Source organism: Mustela lutreola, chromosome 7 (genome assembly GCF_030435805.1).
Source record: "Mustela lutreola isolate mMusLut2 chromosome 7, mMusLut2.pri, whole genome shotgun sequence".
NCBI lineage: Eukaryota > Metazoa > Chordata > Mammalia > Carnivora > Mustelidae > Mustela > Mustela lutreola.
In genome coordinates, this window is record NC_081296.1 from 4,679,873 (window position 1) to 4,701,667 (window position 21,795).

Genomic DNA, 21,795 nt, shown 5'->3' on the forward strand with positions numbered 1-21,795 from the left:
CTCTGGCTTCTGGTCCCTGTCTGCACAGGGGTGAGGCTGGATCTGGGAGAGCACAGGGAAACAGGTGGTGAACCACGGAGTCCTTGCTATAGAGGGCCCCACTCAGTCCAGCCACAGCAGAGTCCGCCTCTGCTCCCAGGGCAGTGGGCTGATCACCTTGAACGCTTCCCCAAGGTCCTCAAGATGAAGCACTAAGTCCTCTCCAGCCTCATCCCTCCCGTCCCCCTCGTGCTTGATTCCCACGCTCCTGTAAGCCTTTTCCGCAGACCCAGGCTCCTCCCCCGCCTGTGGGCCCTGCGGGCTGTTTCCGCTCCCTGCGGGCTGTTTCCGCTCCCTGCGGGCTGTTTCAGCTGTCTGCTGTTCCCCGTTCCCTTTCTTCCCCCCACCCCACCCTTCACTCGTATTTATGCCTCCTCCAAGGTCTCGCTGGGGGGACGCCTTTATCCACGTCGTCAAAATCAGTCGTTCCCTCTTCCCCGCACTTCCTGCAATGAGCTCACCGTTGGCTTTCCTTCCTTATAGCCCGTCTTCTTAGCGGAGGGTGTGCCCCTTTCCTGGAAGCTCTCCTCTCAAAAGCCACGTGGGAAACGTGGCTTTTTAATCTCGTGAAAATGAAATGTGCCGCATCATGTCGGTAAAGCCCACGGGCTCGGTGTCTGGCGCACACGGTAGCCACTCAGTGGGCTGGACCCCTCCGCGTTTGCCCTGTGGCCCCGCCAGCCCTTCCCCTGCCGGTGGTGTGTGCCCAGAGCACGCTAGCCTGTCGTGCTTTTGGGTCCTAGTTCCTTCCACCCTCAGACAAATGAATAAGAGGTTTCATTAGCATGTGATAAGCATGGCTTATTCCGTACAGGTGGGTGAAGTGCATTCGCTCTGCAAATGTCTGCTTTGCGATTTCGTTGACCAGTTCCTCAGGCTCCTCAGTAAGGGGACAGTGGGAGGAGGGAAGGGTGTTAGCGTCCCCAAGCACCAGCAACGTGCCAGGCGTTGTGCCGGGGTTTGCTGTGCAGAATCTCACCCCACCCTCTGAGATACACGGTTTGGATTCCCACTGCCTAATAAGGACACGGGCCCCCTGCAGTGCAAAGCAGCGCATGGTGGCTGTTAGTGGGAGGTGTGGCCAGTGCGCTTTGAACACTGGGGCTCGGATCTGTGACAGACACCACGTGGATTCTTCCCATCCTCTCTCGTGGCCCCCCGTCTCTATCTCCATCAGAAGCATCTCAGTGTGGCTGTCCCCTTTCCAGGTGACCAGCTCTCCCGTGTGCATGGACATGACTGGGATGTCAGTGCCCACGGAGTTCTTATCTCGGCATAACTCCGACGGGATCATCACGTTCGTGGACCCGAGATGCATCAGCGTAATCGGCTACCAACCCCAGGTAGGCGGTTCTCAGCCCATGGCAGTCGGCTAGAGGTTTAGCTTCACTTGAGATGCACTTGTCTCATTTGTGCGAGAGCCAGCGGGTGACAGCGGACGGCACACGGCGTAAAAATCCAGCTTGCTGCCTGGAGACAGCTCTGTCCTTCCAAGGCAAGAAAGGCGTTAACTCTTACCATCAACTCTTCCGTTTTCTCCTAACCTTTCCTCCCGTCTCTCTGGTTGTTCACAAACCAGAGTTAAGACGCTCCATGGGAATCGCTGAACTTAGATGAACAGCAAACGGGACATCTCCTTCTTGCAAACCTCAAAAACGAGATTAATGTGAAGGGCTCTGAAACGTCTTGAAAGATGTTCACTCATTTTTGCCTAATCCCTTGTTTCTCACATGTGTTTGGAACTTGCGTCTATAGGGGTATAGCTTCAGATCTCTGTTCCGGACCTTTTTCTTTTTTTTTAAAGTCAGCATCATAAGAAACACCAGAAGGCAGGAGAAATTAATCTAAATTAAAATAAACCAAAGAGAAGTGCATCTGGGTGGCTCAGTGGGTTAAGCTTCTGCCTTCAGCTGTCATGATCTCAGGGTTCTGGGATCAAGTCCCACGTCGGACTCTCTGCTGGGTGGGGAATCTGCTTCTCCCTCTGCCCGCCACTCCCCCTGCCGTGTGTGCGCACGCACTCATCACTCTCTCTCTCTGTCAGATAAAAACCTAAAATCTTAAAAAAAACAATAAACCACAGAGAACATCACCATACGTGTTGTGAGAGCTTTCAGCAGGCCCCGGGGCTGAGGACAGGTAGCCAGAGGGGACATTTGGGAGATAATCGAAGGAAGGTTAATATGTGTGGAATATTGGGTGATTGAATCGAACAATTATTGATTTTTTTTTTTTAGGTGTCATATGGAATGTTAAGGTTTTGGAGGATGTTCTTTTTTTGAGATACACTTTGGAGACGGGTGTCCTTCTTCCAAATGATTCAGAAAGAGATGTTTCAGTGTGTCTGTAGATACGAAATATTTTTCATTTGTGTACACTTCCGTGGCTTTCATTTACATATATTCTTATTCACACACATCCGAAAGATAGGAAAATGCAGAGGCGACCATCTAGGGATGGGATATTCAGGGTTTTTCACATGATCCTTTCAGCTTTTACATAGATTCAAATTTCTCCCAAAAAAAAAAAAAAAAAAAAAAAGCCTTTAAAAAAAGAAAGAAAGGAAGGAAAAGATCTCTGTTCTGAGGAGCAAAGCTGGGACACGTTGACGTGGGCACTTCAAGCACACGTATTATCTGAGAGCTAGAAACAGTCCAGGGGCGCCCTGCTGGCTCTGTCCGAAGAGTGTGCAGCTCTTGATGTCAGGGTGGTGAGTTCAAGCCCTGTGTTGGGTTAGAGACTACTTAAATAAATAAACTTTCAAAAAAGAAGAAGAGACCTAGAAACAGTCCAACTTGAAATAGGGAACCCTGCGAGTAATTGTACATCTCGAGTTTGATGCAAACTTGAGATTGTTGGAAGGAGTGAGGGGGACACGGGTTCCAAAGTCGCCGTCGCCTCGGCCGGTGCTGCTTCCAGATTCGTTTATGCAGCAGCACCCCCGAGCGTCGAGACGCTCCTTGGCGCGCAGACAAGACCTGCTGCCCACGTCCGTGTCCGCCCCCGTGGAAGCTGTCGGGGGTTTGGGTTCTGGCCAACAAGGTCATTTTTCTCCTTGGCTGCCTGAGACTCATCCACGGGACCCCTTTCCCGTCCCCCACGTGGAGCCCTGCGACGGTTTATCTGAGTCTGGCTGGTTTTTGTCCTGGGCTCGTGCCAGGTGCTCTGAGTAAGAAGCGGGTGACGGTCAGTGCGGTTACCGTGGGGTCCCAGCACCTGTCCGTCCCCGAGAGCGTCCGTGGCTGCATTTCAGCAACTGCAGGCCTGTCTGTCCTCGTGCTATTGTTTGCGTTCTTGTGTTTATTATAGTATGTTTGTTGCGGTTTGCCTCTCGAAGGCAAATGGAAACGAAATCACCCTCCGGCGGTGCTGGTCCAGGGCCCTGGCGAGATCGGAGTGGGCGGGAGCGCCCAGGACGGCAGGCGGGCATCGAAGCCAGCCCCTCACCGCCCCAGGGACATCCTGCGCGCTGGGGGACCGAGGGACGTGGGGCGAAGGGGGTCCAAGGACGCGGCCGTCCAATGGCAACGCATCCGCCGAGGGAATCACGGCGTCTCATGGCGTGTCTCTTTCTTCAGGATCTTCTAGGGAAGGACATTCTGGAATTCTGCCACTCCGAGGACCAGAGCCACCTGCGCGAGAGCTTTCAGCAGGTACCGCCAGCGCTTGCCGACGGCTACTGCGGCACCGGGGGCCTGGGCAGGTGGCCAAGGGGACACACCAGGCAGGCTGCAGGGGGCTACCCTAGGCTTCGGTCAGGGGCCTGGCTGCCGGGACTCCCAGTTGAGGGGGAGGGGGGACCCACTGGGAAGCTGTGCCTGTGTCCAAAGGGCAGATGATGGGGAGGGGTGTGGGGAGGAAGCAGGGAGGGTCTCCCAGGGGAAGGAACTGGGGACAGGAGGAGCCTGCCCCTGACAGAGCATTCCAGATGGGTGGCCGGCACCCAGAGAGGCGGAAGAATGTGGCCTATTGGGGACTCGCATGTAGCCCCTTGGTCTGGAGTGACACTTGCCACCAGTCATGGGGGGACCCATGGTAGAGGCTGCTGAGCCCCCCGGAGGGGCAGACGCTCTCCCCTCGTCGTTTCCAGGAGGGCTCCGCCGAGGACAGTGAGCTGAGCAGTGGGTCTGAGAGACAGCGCGGGTACACGGGGAGCAGGTGTGGGAACCCCGGGAGCAGGTGTGGGAACCCCCGGGAACAGAGGCGCCGTGGGGAGCTGGGGACGGTCCAGGGAGGAGAGGACAGGTGGGGGCGCAGCCTGAGGTGACCCCTGTAGGCTTGGTGGCACTCGGTGCGGACAGCGAAGGGGAGCTGGGAGGGAGGCCGCCTGTCACTGAGTCGTTCAGTGTCACCCCGTCTCCACCGTGATGCCCGGCGCTGAGCACGTGCTCTGTGTTGTGCTTGCGCCCCACAGACACCTGTGTGTGTCCCGCGGGCTTGTCCTGGGGGTGGGGGGGACGTTGCCACTGCGTCTCAGGAGAGAAAGCGGAGCCTCGGGGATGTAGGAGTGCCTAAGACCACACAGTGGGCGCGTGAGGACCGGGAGTCTGAGGGCCTGTCGCCTCCTGGGCCCACGCTCGGCCGTGACGGCAGAGAACGAGTTCCTCCTCTGAGACCTTGGGGGGCTCACAGGAGCCCAGGAAAGAGAGGACTCGGCTGTGTTCTAGGACGCGGGCCTTGGAGATCGCTTCTAGGAGGGGCTAATAGTCTCTCAGGCGTCTGATGGGACAGGCCCTCGCTGGCAGCTGCCCTCGACATCTGCTCCGTTCACGCCCCGTGTTGGGGGTCTCGGAGCCCCCGCCTGCCCCTTGGGCTCGGTCCTTGCCTGCCTTCTCTCCCCTTCTCCGGGGACAGCACAGACGGGCACTGACGTTCCGCTCCTGCCACGCCTGCTCCGAGCACCCGCGGCCTCCAGAGGCTTGCCCGTCCCGTCCATGTCTCCCTGCTCCCCCCGGACCCCCTACTTCCGCGGGCCCAGAGCTGAGACCCAGTTGGCCCCTCCTCTGGGCTCGCTGCCCCCGTGCAGCCCTCACGTCCTTTTCCCCCCGAAAGGCATGTGCCGCCGGCCCCTTCTCCCTGTGCTCCTTCCCACCAACCTTGACCAGGCCGCCCCCTCTCATCTGCAACAGCGCGGCGGTGTCCTTGCCGGGCTCCCTACTAGGCTCCTGCCCACCCCACGTGATTTGGGAGACACAGATTCAGCTCTGCCACATCTTTGCGTAAACGTGCCCACGGCTTCCCAGTGCCCCTGGAATCTGATCCAAGCTTTGTACCATGGCTGCCAGTCCAAGGTGACCCTTGCTGCACATGTGTTACCCACACTCGTTCGTGGCTCATGGTCATGTGGGTCTTCTGGGGCCTTGAGCACATCATGCTATTTCCAACCTCAGGGCCTTTGCACATGTTCCTCTGTGCAAAGAGTGCGGTCCCCCCACTCTTCCCAGGACCGATGTCTTCTTATTGATCAGGTTTTAACTCCAGCCCTCTCAGAGTTGCCGTCAATGGCCATGCTAGTAAGGAAAGCCCTCACCCACCTTCTCAGCCTCCTGGTCTCCCTACAGAACAGTTCCAGCTGGTAATTGTTTCTCCGCTGATTTCCCTTTCCCCCCATCCTGTCTACTGACACATCAGCTCCCTGCGGACAGGTCCCACGTCTGGTGCCCACGCCGCATGTGCTCGTGGGTGAGTGGCCCGGGACAACGCAGTCCAAGTGGACGGCGACTTTCATTCTGGAACAGTGTGAACAGAGAACCGTGAAGCACGGCCAGAGTGCGTCCTTCATGCTTCGTCTTTGCCAGTGCGTGGAGATTTTACTACGTGGTGGCCTGGGTCGGCTTCCCTCTTCTGGGTCTGTGGGAACAAAGGTCTGGCAATGAGCGTCCTTCCGCGGCCAGCGACCAGGCAGAACTCTGGTCCACACGGTCTCAGGTGGTCCTCTGCGCTCACCATCCGTCGTCAGCCCCACTCTTCATGGTGGACGGTGGGATGCAGAGAGTTTCAGTCACCTGCCCAGAGACCCTCAGCAGGGCATTAACAGAGCGAGGGCCGGAGCTGCCCGCTTCTAGCATGTTCTCCCGTCGCCGTGCACACAGGCCTCTGCGTTGGACTGCACAGCGACGCCAGCAGAAGCTGGGTGGTTCTGGACAGAAACAAGAGGAAGGTTACCCCCAATCCCGCGGCACCGGCTCACAGACCTCTCACCCCAGGGCGCGGCCAGCCCACGGCAGGCGGGACATGGAGCCGGAGCCGCGCCTGAGAACCGGGGGCCCCGTGGTCACAGCGCTCAGCGGGCGGGGGCCAGGCGGCCACAGAGACATCCTGGAGCACCAGCCTCAGCCCCTCGTGTGTGTTCTTTGGGCCCCAGCCACTGGGGGACGAATGTTGATAGAGGGAAGTGGCTTGTTTTTGCAGAAGCGCCGAAGGAGCTGTGTCAACCCGGAGTCCGCCTTGGAACTCTCTGGATTGAAACCAGAGCATTTGCGTGGCCCGGACGTGAGACCCTCAGAGTGCCGTCAAGTTCCTGAGGAATTTGGGTTGGGTGGGGTGGCCTGTGCCCAGGCGGGGGACACGAGTCTGCCCTTGGCTCACTCTCGGACCCTCGCCGGCTTACATTTCTTTTGGCAGCCGCGTGGAAGGGTGGGACCCAGCCAGACCCAGACCCAGGAGGGCATGATGGAGGGACCCGGGTGCGGCCCCGCCCCTCCCCAGCCTCCGGCCTCCGCACGCCCCCGGCTCCCGCGCACAGAATGTGTGCCTCCTGCCAGGGTGCCTCACTCGCCGACCACGTCCCCACATCGAGCCCTCCGGGGACTTCTGCCCCCTCCGTGAGGAACCCTCTCTGGACCCCGTGGTGTCCTCTTGATGGTGTGGCTCTGAGCTGGGGCTCGGCCTGCTGTGTCTGGGCTCCTCTTTGGCCAAAGGTGCTCCTGGAGATGGTGGGCCGTGGGGTCTGGCGATCCAGATCCCGGTCCTGCCTCGGGCACGGCTTAGTCAGGAGGCCTTGGCGGCACATTTAGCTCCATCAGGGCTCAGATGCCAGACACGCACAGTGCCCTAGGGAGGCCCACACGAGGTGACCTGGGTCACATGCTGAGCGGGAACCGGGCCCTGGGAGGGAGCGGGGCTGCTGCTCCCTCCCGCTGCTCCTTCTCCCGCCTGAGGGCCCAGCTTCGTGCACAGACGGCGTCTTGGCAAGTGTCTGCCACTTGGAAGCTAAGGGTCCCCACGGTCTCAAGTGTCCCATGAGGACAGACGCTTGTGTGTGGCATCTTCAGGGAGCCCAAGGACACAGGTCTCAGAGGGAGCAAGGTGACCACCGGTTTTCCCTGTGTCTTGTCCCACGGGACCCCCTCAGAAATGGTGACCTCAGGGGCATGTGACCTAGAGCAGGGGTCCTGGAGGAAAGGGCCAGCTTCCTGCTGTGACCGCACCCCTGCCGCCAGGCGTGGCCACTGGCCTCCAGGCCTCGCCTCACCCAGTGTGTGTGTCCCTCTGGGCACTGGTCTGGTTTCCTTATCACTCTGGCTCTCCGCCAGGGAGTCCAAGCTCCAGGTTTCATTCCGTCCAGTTTCCCCAGGGGCGCTGCCGAAAGAGGGTGGGCGCCCAGGCTGCATCAGCCCTGCTCATGGGGCCAGAAGCCCTGTCGAGAATTCAGAAACGGTGCTCCATGGGTCTCCTTCATGCCGAGCTTGGGGCTGAGGGCATGGGGAGGGGGACAGGACTCAGGTGACCAAGAGGTCTCTCCCTGTCCCTGTCCCTAGGCTGTCCACAGATATTCAGCCGGAAATAAACTACAAGTCATGGAGTTAAGGAGGAGAGATGGGCCCTCCCTGACCCTGCGGCCAGGGCCCTGTTCTTATCTCTGATCACACTTTGGACTCATGGTCAGTCAGCCCAGGTGCCCCAAGCCCAGAGCCTTCTCTGTTCTGAGCAACCCCAGGATCTGGAGAACACAGGCCTGCGGAGAGGAGAGACCCGCCGCCTTGCTTTGCCCCGGGACTCTGCTCACACCCAAGCCTCCGCCCACCCGCCAGTCATTCGTAGCTGCTCCTGTTTCTGCTGCAGCCTGGAGAGCTGCCACCTGAGTGTGCCTTCTGGCCCTGTGGGTGCTCCGTGCACACCCCGGCGGCCCCTGGGCATGCACACCCATAGCTCGGCATCTTCTTGTGCCTGGATCGTGTGTGTCTGCCAGGAGAACAGGGCAGGCAAAACACACTATAGTTTGGAAGCAAAGACCTTGGTTCCTTCCCAGCTTCCCCAGCGGCGTTGTCGGATCTCGGGCAGCTTAGTTACTTTCTCTAGGAGTTGGTATTAAACCTTTGTAAACAGTCACACCCTGGTGAGGATGGACGTTGGGAAGCAGGTTGGAAGCCCTGCTGTGGCATAGACTCGGGCTTATGGACGAGAGGGAGGAAGCAGCAAGTGCCCCAATACAATGTAACCACGCACCTAATGTGGGCGGCGGAGGAGTGGGCGCTGCTGGAATCAAACCAGAGCAGCCTCGCCGCCCGGGCAGAGAGGGGGGCACTCAGCAGATAGAGCGTCATGAACCATTTGAAAAAGCTGAGAGGTCCGGGGACAAGGCGGGTGTCGCTGAGCTGGTGGCAGAGCGCGGGCTGCAGAGATGGAGGAGCGCCCCAGCCGCACCCGTTCCCCGCCCCCGTCCTGCCGGCCCCACCGCGCGCCCGTTCTGAGCCCCCAGGGGCTTCCCCGCCGCCGGGCACTGACTTCCTCCCACCGGTGTCTCCGCAGGTGGTGAAGCTCAAGGGCCAGGTGCTGTCGGTCATGTACCGGCTGCGCACCAAGACGCGCGAGTGGATGCTGATTCGCACCAGCAGCTTCACGTTCCAGAACCCCTACTCCGACGAGATGGAGTACGTCATCTGCACCAACACCAACGTCAAGTACGTGCTTGCCGTGCCCCCGGCCAGGTCTGGGCACCTTTCCTGAGTCCGGGGCTGGAGCTCCCTCTCCGTATGGGCTCCGGCGCCCCCACAGCCGGTGGCCCCTGCGGGACCTGCAGAGCAGGCCTGGGGCTGAGGGGGGCTGTGGGCCGCGTCACAGCTTCCCCTCCCTTGCCTTGCCACGCTCCTGCCCCTGCTTCCCAAGCCCGAGGGACGGCCCCCATGGCTGCCCCACCCCCCAGCCTCGATGCAGGTGTCCTGCTTGCTGGGCCTGGCTGGGCCCCTGGCACGCAGGGCCCGGCATGGCCGAGCCAGGTGCCCTCCGGCTACAGGCATCCCTGCTGCGAGGGCCTGATCTTGGCCCTTTGGAAGCAGGGTCGGGGAGCGAGGCCGGGGCTGCAGCAGCCCCAGGGTCTGGGGGGTGGCAACGTAGGGACACACAGGCCCCCTGCCGCTCAGTCATCCACACGTTCCTCCGGCTCCAGGCCCCGTGGTGCCAGCTCACCGCTTCCCCCCGTGTGCCCGCATGTTCACCCAGAGCCTGGACTCCAGGCTCGACCCCGCTTCCTGTGACCCGGAGTTGTGTCGGGTCACCTCTCAGAGCTCACTGTCCTGTCTGTGCAAAGGGGTGTGGCAGTGCTTCCGTGGGGTGGCTGTGAGGCCGGAGGTCAGGCTCCCAGCTACAGGCAGGTCACGCTTCCTCCCGTGATTTGTTGTCGAGGGACACAAGGGCAAAGAGCCAGCATGATCAAAGGCAAAACAATGTCCAAGGCTACGGAGCTGGTGTCGGGGCCCCCCACGTGCCGGGGCGTGAGAGGAGCTGCCGTCAAACTTCCTCGGTGCCCACGTGGGTCAGTGACATTGCTGTCCTGTGTCCTCCCAGGCCAAACTCTGACAGATGCCACCCCTGCCATCTCCTCTCCTCTTCCAACAGCCGTCCCGGTGATGGTGCCCGGTTGGTGACCACAACCTGCCGGCTTGCTCAGGGCTCTGGCCCCATTGAGTCTCTCAGCTGCCTGGATTGGGGCGTCCCCCTCAGGGGTGCCCCTGCTCTGGCCTCCTCCCCGGGCAGTCTCACCCTGTGTCTCAGCCTCAGCCCTGCTCCTGGCCCACAAGGCCCCGAGCTGGACAGTCCAGTCCACTCATGCGAGGCTCCTCGGCACGGCTGTCCTGGGTTTTGATGCCGGCCCCCGCTGGACGGGTTGCTGTGTCGTCCGAGGCTCAGGTGCCTTGTCTGGAAAGTGGGGAGAATAGCCTGGTGCCCGGGTCCTGCATGTGGACGATGCGTGTGAAGCCGTGGGGGGGATGGCAGGCCCGGGGCTGGACCTGGCGTGTGGGGCCGGCCGCGGCTGACCGGAACCGTGTCGGTGCGCAGAGTAGCGCCTGCCACCGTGTCCCGGTTCGCTCCTCCCGGGCCACCCCTACCCGCTGTAGGCTCTGGAGGTGCACTTGCTTCTTCAGGCTCCGCGCAGATCATGCTGCCTCCTCCTGGTGGCAGGAATGAGGGTCCCCGGAGCCGATCGGGCCCTCCCAGCACATCCTCCCTTTCCTGTGGGCCACGCTCCTCTCCAGGCCCTGCCACAGGCTCCTCCTGAGACTCGGCACCGGCTCCGGCTCCGGCTTCCCGAACGGGGAGCTCCAGGTCTCCCTGGCCCTCCAGGCTCTCTCTGCCAGCCGGCCTTGCCAGCCCTCGGTTGGGGCCCCATCCCCTTGTCCCCCTCACAGCCTGGCCTTGGCCCCCAACTCTGCTCACTCGCTTTCCCAGTGGCCATAGTGATCGGGCAGATCATCACTGTTCATTCCCCCAAACTGAGTGACCCCCTCGTGTCCCTCTGCTCTTCCTGCCTTGGCCTGCCTGGCACCGTGGCTCTTCTCAGTCTTCCAGCCGCGCCGTTCCAGGCTGTAGGAAGAGCGGGTGTGCACGGCAGCCACGGATCAGGCTGTGTTTCCCCCGTGTCCGAGAGGGTCCTGCAGCTACGTGGTAAACTCGGTATGACCAGGGTCTGTCACTCCCCAGCCTTCTCCATGTGGGGAGGAGGGTCCTTGCTGAGAGAGTGGAGAGGCAGCTGCAGCCCCGGGCCCGTCTCCCCCCAGGGTCTCAGGGCTGAGGTGACTGTGTGCTCCCGGCCTGGGAGCAGCTGGTGGGGGCAGTGGGAGCCCCGGGGGGAGGACACCAGCTTGGCTCGGTCAGTGTCTGCTCACGTTGTCGCTGGTACGTTCTGTCCTGGTCCTTCTGCAGCCACATCAGCTGCCACCGTCGGTCGTGCAGACAGGCAAGCCTGTCTAGTACACGGGGCCCTAGACGCAGTTCTAGAACCTTCATTCTCATGTCAGCTTACTGGCTGGGGGGGTTGGGGAGAGCCGCCTGGTCTCTGATGCAGCCTCGTCACCCACTACCCTGCTGCCTCTCGTCCCCTCACACCTGTGTGCTGCCGGGTGCCTGCTACCTGGCTTGTGGGGGCCGAGGGCTGTCCCCCCTAGGTGATGAGAGTTGTCCCACGCCATCGTGGGGACAGCCCTCACCCTGCTCTCAGACCCGAGGCTGGCCCGGGCACGAGTCAGCTCTGCAGCACATCTGGGCCTCGTGGGGTTCAGACCCGATCCTAGCCAGGCATCCGGCAGAGTCCTCTTGATTTGGGTCAGAGGGCAGGTGAAGCCCCCCTTCCTGGGTTTTTATTTCTGTTCTACTTTCTACCGTTCCTCATTGAGGCCCATGTTTGTACGGGTGTCAACCATCTGGGCTGGATACTCTTGGCAACGGGTGCTCCCAGAGCCCCTCAGGAGGACGCGGGCCCGGGGCAGGCTCCAGGACGCATGGGGTGCCCATCACCAGGGAGGGGCCGTGTTCCCTGGACAGAGGCACGTGGTGAGGACGCAGGGCCAGAGAGGGAGCACATCCGCCCACAGCCTCCAATTCCGCCTTCCCATGGGTTGTGCTGCCCCAGGGCCCAGAAGGACAGGTGGGACCTCCTCAGGGACCACAGAGGCTCTGCTGTGAGCTCGGAGGCAGGGGCCCAGGGCCAACGGGCTGTGTCCCGTGTCTCAGGGCAGCTTCTCTGGGCAGCTCCGTGGGGTTGGAGGGGATGAGAACGCCCCCTCAGACCTGACGGCGACCTTTTCCTGGTGACGGTGGCGGGAGATGTCCGCTGCGGGCAGCAGAGGGCAGTGACGACCAGGAGGCGAGCCCGCGGCCTGCAGCACGTGTTGGCTGGGCTCGGCTGGCAGCAGGCAGACTCACTGCCACAGGAAGGTCCGTCTGTGCTCATGCTCAGGGCGAGAAAGGCATGCTGCCTTCGGGCAGGAGTGTGTGGAAGGAACCGCCTGGAGAACGGAGTGTGCCGTGCTTAGCCTGTGTGCGAGGCTGCCGAGAGGAAGGTCTCTGTGCCCTCTGCGCTGGCTCCCGTGGCATCGGAGGGAGAAGGGCAGGAGGCACAGCCCGGGGTCTTGTCTGCTCACAGCACCCGTGTCCGGGCGGTGCATGTGCTCGGGGCTGAGTCTGTCTTGTGGGGACATAGCGTGGGCTCTGAGCAGGGGCTGGTGCTTCTGCACACACGCGAGGTAGCAGCGGGCCGGTGCCGGTGCCGGCTCGTCTTCAGGGTCTTGTGAAGCTCTCCCTTGGCAGGTCCTGACGGTCTTGTTCCAAGGCCACCGTTGGTCTTCGTCACCACGATTGCTCTCTGTGCTGGTCTGCGCACTTCCTCAGGCCCCCACTACATCCGGTCGTGTGGCGTCCCTCGCCCCCCGCCGGCCGTCTGTCCGCACGTGCTCAGTGGAGCCCACCCAGTGCAGCAACCCCCGCCCCCCAGGACTACAGGAGACTGGAGCCTGGAGTGGGCTGTGAGAGCGGGTGACCTTCCTCATCTCCGCAGACCTTAGCCAGGGACGGGCCCGCGCTCCCAGTCACCAAGCCCCAGCCTGGGACTTGTCCCCCGTCTCAGCCTCCCAGGCACCTGCGGCAGACGACCTGGCAGAGAACGGGGCCCCACGGCTTCTGTCTGGGAGCCTCTCTGGGCCATCTCCTCCTCCCCTGCCTCTTCCCCAGTGCCCCGCGGAGACCTCTGCCCTGTGCCGGGGCATCCTCCATCCCCTTCCTGACCAGCTCGCCCTGCCTTCCGTCCAGCCCACACCGAGCCGCCCACGTGGCCCAGGAGCTGTCGCCAACACACGCTCCCGCCACTCCTCCGTAGAATCAACTCCAAACCCCAGGACGGGCACTCGGGGTCCTGCCGGTGGGCGTGCAGACGGCGCTCAGTCAGTGGCAGGCACAGTGAGCCTCACTCCAGTCGGTCGGGCTCAGGAGCCCCAGGGCTCCTCGCCAGATCCCGGCTCTCCCAGAGCTGTGGTCTCTGCTGCGTCTGACACCGTGGTGGCGGGTCGCTCTCTTGCTCAGGCTGAGGAAGGCCCTTTGTCCCGGGGAGCGCCGGCCGTCCCCGCCGCCTCGGCCAGCCCCCGACACCTCTGCCGCAGGGAGGCCGCGCTGACGGAAAGCCCGGGCCTGACGGCCCTGGTGTGGGATCCTCGGCTCCCGTCCCCAGCAGACGGGGAGGTGGGCAGCAGGGTCCCCCGCACGTGCTGTTGGTGGAGCCCGGAGCAGCCACATCCTCCCCCGCCCCCCTGGAATTTGCAGACCTACCCAAGTTTATTTTTATTCCATTGCCGTGAAATGTCCAAGGAAGCCCATCAGACTTCTTCCCAGGACGGGCGCCTGCGAGTCAGCATTTCCTCCGCGGGTGTGCCACTATGGGCACCGAGACCAAAGTCAGCCGGATGGGGCGGCTGTGTCCGGACCACAGGGGCGCGGTCAGACCCCTGGGGACCTGCTGGCCATGCCAGAGACCATGGTTCCTACCTCCCCCTGGAAGGAGCTTCCTCGGGCCCAGAAGGGGACAGAGCAGAGAGCAAGCTCCCACCCGCGTGCCCGTGGCCCTTGCTGGTGCCCTCGTACACAGCGGAGGTGCGGGCCCTTCCTCCCTGCGGCACAGACCTACAGGGGAGCACCCGGCACACAGCCGCACTCCGTGGTCTTGCCCATTCCCCGATAGTCTGTGCCCTCGTGGGACATGGGCTTGGCCACAGGCGGGAGCGGCCGGTGCTCCTTGGACAAGCGCAGGTGGGCTGAAGCCTGGGCTCTGGGAAAGTTGTGGAGGAGGAGAGAGACGGAGGAGAGAGGCATTCACTGGTCCCACAAGCCCCGGAGCACAGCTCTGCTCTCCCTTCTGCCGCTCCGGAATGGAAGACGTGGGGTGACGGTCCTTGTTACGTCGTGGGACGGAGTGTGGAGTCCGTAGACGGGTCTGAGTGCTGCGTGCACTGTCCCGGGCACGTGTTCAGGACTCTGTGCCCCACATTCTGCATCCATGAAATGGGCAGGCTGCGGACGGAGGACGGTATGGCCGGGGCCAGCCGTGAACTCTGTGCTCAGGCTTCAGGCTTCAGGGCCCTGCGAGTGAGTGACATGGGTGCTGCCCCGGGTGTAGCCAGAATAGTAAAACCCTGGAGTGAGAATAAGGAGAGAGAGAAAGTTGTGATTTTTCTACAGATCGTTATGTTCTTTTAAAATACTTGGAAATAGCAGTTAAAAATCCTTTTCAGTGCCCCTGTTCCCAGGTGTTGCGGGTGTGGGTGCAGACGGCCTGGGGGAACGCGCCGTGTTTTCTGGCTCACCTTTCCCCGGGGCTCTCGCCCCCAGGGCGAGAGACAAGCCACCTGTTCTCCCGCACCGGCCACAGCACACGTCCTGCCCGCTGTCCTCCCAGACCCTGTCCACACTCTGAGGACCCCTACCACGTGGGTCTGCACGTCCCGTCCTCTCCTCTGGGTCTAACCCAGAGCCTGGTGTGGACGTTTCAGTGGCTTCCCGGGACAGGCAGCCTACCCGGGCTGGATCTAAATACACTGGTCAGGGGTCCCCCAGTGAGGTCGTCTTCTGAGAGGTCTTCCTGGGGGGGCCACACGTGAAGGGTGCAGTGCGGGGGTGAGTGGTGTCCACACTGTCCTCTCTCTGGCCGCTGGAGAAGAGTTCAGGGACAGAATTTGGTTTATGTTGTGTTTCTCGGTGGTGGGAGTGGCAGGACGTGGACTCGGGCTGTTTGCGGCACAGATTTTCACAACCAGCTCTGCAAAGGAGGGAGCGGCTGCCGCGGGACGCAGTGAGCTCCCCAGCAGAGGAGGGAAGCCGAGACTGGCCTTGTCTTGGGTGCTGTGGACCGGCTCTTGCTCTGCTCGGGGAGTGGAAGTGGTCAGCCATCCGGACAGCCGCCCCTGGACCTACACAGCCTAGCGTTCTCCGTCTACACCTCCCACAGCCTCAGGGCGCCTGGATGTCCGCAAGCTGCTGTTAACCTTTGTGGACAGGATGGTGTACGCCCCTTCTCCTTGGGCCTCCAGCTGTCCGGCCACTGGAGAGACTGGCTGGGGGCAGCGGGGTGAGAGTCTGGGAGCTCCCCTGTCCCAGGGCTGGAGGAGCACAGCTGCCGCTGAGGCCAGGCTCCCGGCCGGCCACATGTCCCACCAGTCTCGTCGCCGGCCAGCACAGTGGCTCGCCAGGGGCTGCCTCCCCCCGGTGGGGTGTCCTCCATGCCATGAGGTGGCCACTGCCCCAAACCCTCTTCAGAGCACTGGGGCTTCTCTGCGCACCCCACTTCTCCAGGCCTCCATGCGCTCTGTTGTGAAGGGAGTTCGGCAGACATCCTCGGGGAGGGCTCGGGGCTCTGTGTGAGCCCAGCGAGAGTTGCCTTAAGAACAGGGGCCTGGGGTAAGTGTGCAGAGGATAGAGGTGTCCTTCCTGCTGGCCTGCTGCAGTCAGCAGCTCCCCTTGGCCAGACCACATGGCCTCCTCCGGAGCAGGACCCCCCACAGGACCCCCCACAGGACCCCCTCTGCAGGGACGCTCCTCTGCAGGCTCCTGCTCTCCCTGCATTTGACTTCTGGGCTCGCTGGCAGACTTGCCCTTCACCACAGCCCCTGTGCCTCCGGCCCCCAGCAGAGGGGATGGCATCTTTGAGGGCTTCCTCCCCTGCCTCCAGGCTCAGAGCATGGGGCTGGCGCGGGGGAGACGACCCGCACCTCCCAAGTGTTCAGAAGGGACCACGCAGATCACTCTGGCTTCGAAACACATGGCGACACGGATAAGGGAAGTCTGGCCAGTTCACGCAAACACAGAAGAGACATTCTCCAAATTTTGTTCGCCACGTGGGCCACGTGCTGCCCGTGGCCATAGTCCCAGCGCACAGATTTTGTCCTGAGCTCATCCACATGCTCGGACCGTACCTTCCTGCGTCCATGATGGTCCTCGCAGCAGCAGCCGTGGGACAGCCGGGAGCACACGCTCCGTGAATCGACAGACACATCCACACGGTCACTGCACTCTCGCCGCCAACTCCGTGTAGACACTGCTCGTCTCCGGCCGCTGGGTACATCCCTGCAGAAGCCCCAGCAGCCGGCGACTCCCGGAGGAGTGGACGTGTCACGGACCTGCTAGAGACGCCAGGAAGGCCGTGAGCTGCGCACTTCCCAGCGGGTGTGGCCTTTCCGCTCCAGGCCAGCGCGCTCAGCGTGGTTCACCCGCCTGGTCGTGAAGACGCGTCTATGACTTTGCTCCGACGCGCGCTTACTCGCTGTCCGACCGGTGGACGCGGCTCCAGTGCCCGCCGATTCTATGAGTCTCTGTGTCTCTGTGTCGTGCCTGCGTGTTTACGCTCTCACGGTCCCTCGCGACCTCCCCGTTGACCCCGGGCACGGGGGTGTGTGACGTTGGTCAGTACTTGGCTGATCGCCGTTCGCCTCTCATTCTTGTTGGCGTTTAGAGTTGGAAGCGACACTGTTGTACCCCCCCCCCCTATTTTAAGGCTCTGAACTGCTGTTGGGCTCGCTGCCCCTTGGAAGGAGCACGGTTTCCATCATCTGAAACATAAAGTAGCCGTTTTCTATAAGGAGGCTCTTTCTGTCTCCAAAGGAGCAGCTTGGGGTGTGCCGTGTGCCGGGCAAGGTCCAGGCTCCGTAAACTCACGTCCGCAGGCCGGCGGGCCCCAGCAGCCGCTCTGCACTCATGTGGGGGACAGTAACGCTGCGGGAGTCCAGAGTCACCGGAGTTTCTGGGTCGATCGGAATGTGTCCTGCAGTGTTTTCACCTGCACACAAAGAAATCTTAAACCAGAATTTATTTCCTGCATGCAGGCAGCCTCTGGTACAGAGCTTGAGGTCTTGATTTGAGGCATTAAAGAGTCTTCATAAAATAAAGTAAATAAAAACTGAACCCGTCTAGGGGTCCATCGGGTGTCTCCTCTGCAGTGTGGGGCTCGGGGCGGGCTCTGGTCCTGCCCCACGGGTGCCACGCCCATCCTTGGGGACACTGTTGCCTTCCTGTCCCTCAGGCAGCTCCAGCAGCAGCAAGCGGAGTTGGAAGTGCACCAGCGGGACGGGCTGTCGTCCTACGACTTATCGCAGGTGAGCTCCTGGGAACTGTGTGCAGCCCAGGGACCGGGGACTGCGCTCAACCCTTAGCTTGATTCCCCCACCGCCACCCCCTGCAGGCGCAACTATTCTGTCCAGCCACTCGGTGCAGGGGCCTCGCTCCCCTGGGGGTCTCCCGTGACCCTTCTGCAGAACTGGCCCATGAAGGAGGCAGGACCCGTGAAGCCCGGGTGGCAGGTTTGGGCCAGTACGGAGATGGCGGGGCCCATGGTAGCTTTCCGGACGCCGTCTCACAAACTAGGAAGTCGGTGGAGGCAGCTCCGGACCCTGTCAGCCCTCCCCTGCCCAGCCGTCTGTCCTGCTTTGGTCCAGTGCCCGTCTGCTCCCACGCCTGGTCCTGCCTTGAGCCCCCTCTCCCTGCGCTGCCCCCCCGTCTCCCTTGTCCCCTCCTCTTCCCTCGGCCTTTCCTGCTGCGTCGGAGAGCGGGCCTCCTCGGGAAACCACACGCGTCCTGGGCTTTAGCCTACGCGGATTATTATGTAACTTTGTAGAAGTGATCGGTGTGACCCCGTCATCCTTTCCGTGACCTCCAGGTCACACCCCCACCCCGACTGTCCTCAGCCTCTGTCAACAGAAAAGCCCCCACACCCCCCACCTGTAAAACCGTCCAGCCCGAAGTGTCAGTGAGGCAGGAAGGAGGGGACCCCTCGGAGGTGACGTTCTGTGTCTCACACGTGGGACACGGTCGTGTTTTCATGCGCAAACAGGTTCCCGTCCCCAACCTGCCGGCTGGCGTTCATGAAGCCGGGAAGTCTGTGGAAAAGGCGGATGCCATCTTCTCCCAGGAAAGGGACCCCCGGTTCGCTGAGATGTTTGCGGGGATCGGTGCATGTAAGTTTCCCGACGGCGCGGGGGCCTGGCGGGGGTGGGGGGCGGGGCGCTGCGGCCGGGCCATGGGGAGATGCCCCCGCCAGAGAGGCCCCCGCGGGTGGGTTTTCCGTGTGCAAGAGCCCCAGAACAGGAGCCCGGTGGACCCTTGCCCCCCGCTCGCCCCTTCCCTGGGGCCCCAGACCGCACGCCTCCTGCATGCGAGGGTTGGAAACAAATGGCACGTGGACGCCCAGTGGTCGCTCAGTCGCGGTCATCGAGTGGCCTCCGCCTCCGTCAGCGCCGTCGCCGGAGAAAGTGGCGCATACTGGATCGAGCTGTCCTGTGACGCCCGTGAGTGCCGTTGCCCCTTCCGGTCAGATTACCATTAAGGTCAGCAAAATACACAATCTGGAAAGGTCTGTGTCGTTCCAAAATTCAGCAGAAGGATCCCGTTTTGTGGGAGTCAAGGAATTTCTGCGAGTTGCAGTGCAGTGGGCGTCCGCTGAGGAGAGAAGCCGAGGGAAGACCGGACTCAGCCCCCCTGGCGTCCGCACGTGTGCTGCCGACGGGGCCGTCATTCCCGCTGTGACCAGCCGCTGTGCAGCCGAGGAAGGGGCAGCACCGTCTCCCACGAGGGCCACGCATGCTGACCCGTGGGGCGCAGTGACCTGTGGGCCCCGACACACTGCCCACCTTCATCAGGGGCTCTTGATGTTGGCAGAGAAGAAAGCAAACAGTAGCACGTCTCAAAGTTTTCTCTTCCCCCCAGAGAAGCCTGAGGCGTCGGATCAGACCCTGCAGCGTTTCTAGGAAATCCACGTGAAGTTGTGGTGTGACACAGACAAGACACATTCCCATGTAGGTGACCGAAGGGGGAGAGTTGGCAGACAAGGAGAACGGGAGAGCCCCCACGTGTCCAGCCGCCAGGCTGCGCCCGCACATGGGAGGCCGCAGGTCGACACCCCCGGACACGCACAATCGACCCAGAGCTCCCGAGCGCATGGCTTGCCAGGGACTGGGCTTGTCTATGGGGTGAATCAGAACACAGAACGCGGGGGTGGAAGGGGCGGGCTGAGAAAGCAGGAGTGCGAAGGGGACGCCAGGAACCCCGACGACCAGGATACAAATTGCCAGAAGATACAGAAGATGCGGAAAAACCAGAACCCAATGGATTCGGCAAAGACCCGGGCACATCTTGGGTTAGGGTCATAAACAGAATTTCTCGTTGGCCTGTATGTTTTTTTCCTCTGATATTTCTAGAGCCACAAAGCTTCCAGGGTGTTCAAAAATAGCCACTCTTGAAAGGAGGCAAGAGAAAAGAAGGCAGGAAGTCTCGCTTCCAAGAAAAGATGAGGACGTTTTTAGCAAATTGCAAAACACTTGGGGGGAAAGTGAAATCATGAGAAAGTCTGAATGTCATGATGGTAGAATCCATGGGTGTCCAAGGACCCGACGGCAGCTCCCGGGTCACGCGCTGCCCAAAGGGCCGTGTCCAACCTCACGTGGTGAACTGCGGCGCGGAGGGGTGGGGGCCTGGTGCCCGCGGACCCCGGAAGGCACCGTCGCCCGAGCGCTGCTCTACACCGTGACCTGACGGGGCGGTGCGTGTATCGTGAGCCCTAGAACGTGGGATAGAGTAACTGGAAATCCACGAAAATCCGATAAAGCCAGGTTGCGGCGGGAGACCTCAAGGTGCATTTCTTCATCTCCGACACATCAGGCAGATCAAAGTCACAACACGAAGGAAACTATAGAAGATCGAATAATAAAACCAAGACTTTCCGTACAATTTTGTGGCCTACAAATGTTTCGGAGCAGTTAGGAAAAAATGTGCTTCTCGTTGACCCAAACCACTCAGAATACGTGAGAAGGATCGCTTACCTTAAGTGAAAAGTCACGAGAAGTCCCTCGGGCGCCGCTCCCCGGGACCGCGAGCTGCGTCTTCCTCTGCAAGACTCGAGCCTGCGGACCGCTCGGAAATGCACACCAAGAGGCCGGGCCCTTCCGCCCTGTCGGTGTCTCCTCCGGGCGCCCTGTCGTCCCAGCAAAGGGAACGGACCAGGGAAACTGCTCAGGGCTTCAGCGTGACAAAACGTCACAGGGGAGGTTTGCACGCGTGGGAGATTCAGCACATGGCCGCCGGCGCCTTCCCCTCGGCTGCAAGCCCCCGACCCTTAGCGTCCATCGCTGCTCGTGTGCACCCCAGGGGGATCCCCCACCAGCCAGAGACAGGTACAGGGGAGGGGTCTGCGTAGGCCCCACATCCTTGCCACATAACTAACGTTGACGTCCTTTGGTGCCGTGTCTTGTGGGTGGGCTGCCAGGGGTCGTGGGAGCAACGGGCGCAGGAGTTTTGACGTCGTAGGGCAGCAAGAGGCTCTAGAACAAACATGTCCAACCCCCCTGCCCCATCATAGGGCAGAGCTGGGCTCTGAACTCCGGCACGCCTCCTCCGAGCCACGGTTCTGTGTTTCCTCCACGGCGTGGAAGGAGTCAGTAGCCGTGTCTGAGGAAGAACGTCCACTGGTCCTTTCTATCTTCCCAAGTCTTGGAACGGGCCTGCTTTCCGGGGCGCATGGCCAGGCCTCAGTGCTAGAGGACAGCCCAGCGCCCTCCTGGGCACACGGAAGGCCCCGGGAGACGGAGGGCGTGGAGGCGAGGGCGGGGCAGGCACACGTGGACGGGCAGCCGGGATGGGTCTGTCCTGCTTGGGGACGCCCAGCCCCGCACCTGCCCCCCGGGTGCCCGTGCCGTGGTCTGGAGGACGGGGAGCCCTTGAGCGTGACTTCGCTGTGCTCTTCTAGCGGACAAGAAGATGATGAGCTCAGCGCCTGCGGCCGGGACACAGCAGATCTACTCCCAGGGCAGCCCGTTCCCCCCGGGGCACTCTGGGAAGGCCTTCAGGTACGTACTGGGTGGGGGTGCTGGGGCCCATGGCAGTACCTCTGGTCTGGGGCCTGCAGGATGAGGCGGGGTCCCCCAGGGAGCGGCTGCCGTGCCGTCCTCACCAACCTGCCCCGGCTCATCGGGTGCTCCCGACCCCGACCCCAGCTGCCAGATCCTCCGTCTGGACGGAGGCAGCGGGGAGGGGTGGAGGCTGGAGGTGAGGAGGGGGCCGTTGGGAATGGGAACAGAGCGGGGAAGGCCTGGCCGACTGTGAGCCGAGCCTGGGAGCAAAGGTCACGTGGCCCCTTGGGGGCGCAGAGGGACCGCCTCCGGAACGCGCTGAGTGAGGCCTGGGAGGCCGCAGGCAGGGAGAGGCTCGGGGTCTGGGCGAAGCCGGAGGAGGCTGCGGAGGCCTTGAATGCCACGCGGAGGGCCGGAGGGGAAGAGGGGCGTGGTCCGGGGGGCGACGTGGCAAGGGAGGTGCTGGCGGTTCACAGGACACGCGGTCGCGCTGCAGACGCTGAGCCGGGGTGAGGCTGTTGTCATGGAAACAGGAGTCGGAGGGCAGTGGCGGAGGAGAGGCCGGCTCGTGGCCAGCTGGCTGTGCGGGGAAGGGGCGGGACGGCGGCCCCTGCGCACAGTCCGGCATCGGGAAAGCCTCTCTCGCTGCTCGTCTGTGGAAGGG

The 21,795-nt window shown here is 62.1% G+C and overlaps 1 protein-coding gene across 6 annotated transcripts in view; it reads left to right on the forward strand.

Moving 5' to 3' along the window:
- ARNT2 (aryl hydrocarbon receptor nuclear translocator 2) overlaps positions 1-21,795 on the forward strand; it is a 142,251-nt gene that overhangs the window by 104,599 nt on the left and 15,857 nt on the right. For all 6 annotated transcript variants that reach the window (XM_059179828.1, XM_059179829.1, XM_059179825.1 and 3 more), the window contains exons 10-15: positions 1,248-1,382; positions 3,618-3,692; positions 8,791-8,942; positions 17,315-17,387; positions 18,122-18,245; positions 21,029-21,128. In XM_059179828.1, the coding sequence (XP_059035811.1) occupies positions 1,248-1,382; positions 3,618-3,692; positions 8,791-8,942; positions 17,315-17,387; positions 18,122-18,245; positions 21,029-21,128 (659 nt within the window). The remainder of the gene's footprint in view (positions 1-1,247; positions 1,383-3,617; positions 3,693-8,790; positions 8,943-17,314; positions 17,388-18,121; positions 18,246-21,028; positions 21,129-21,795) is intronic.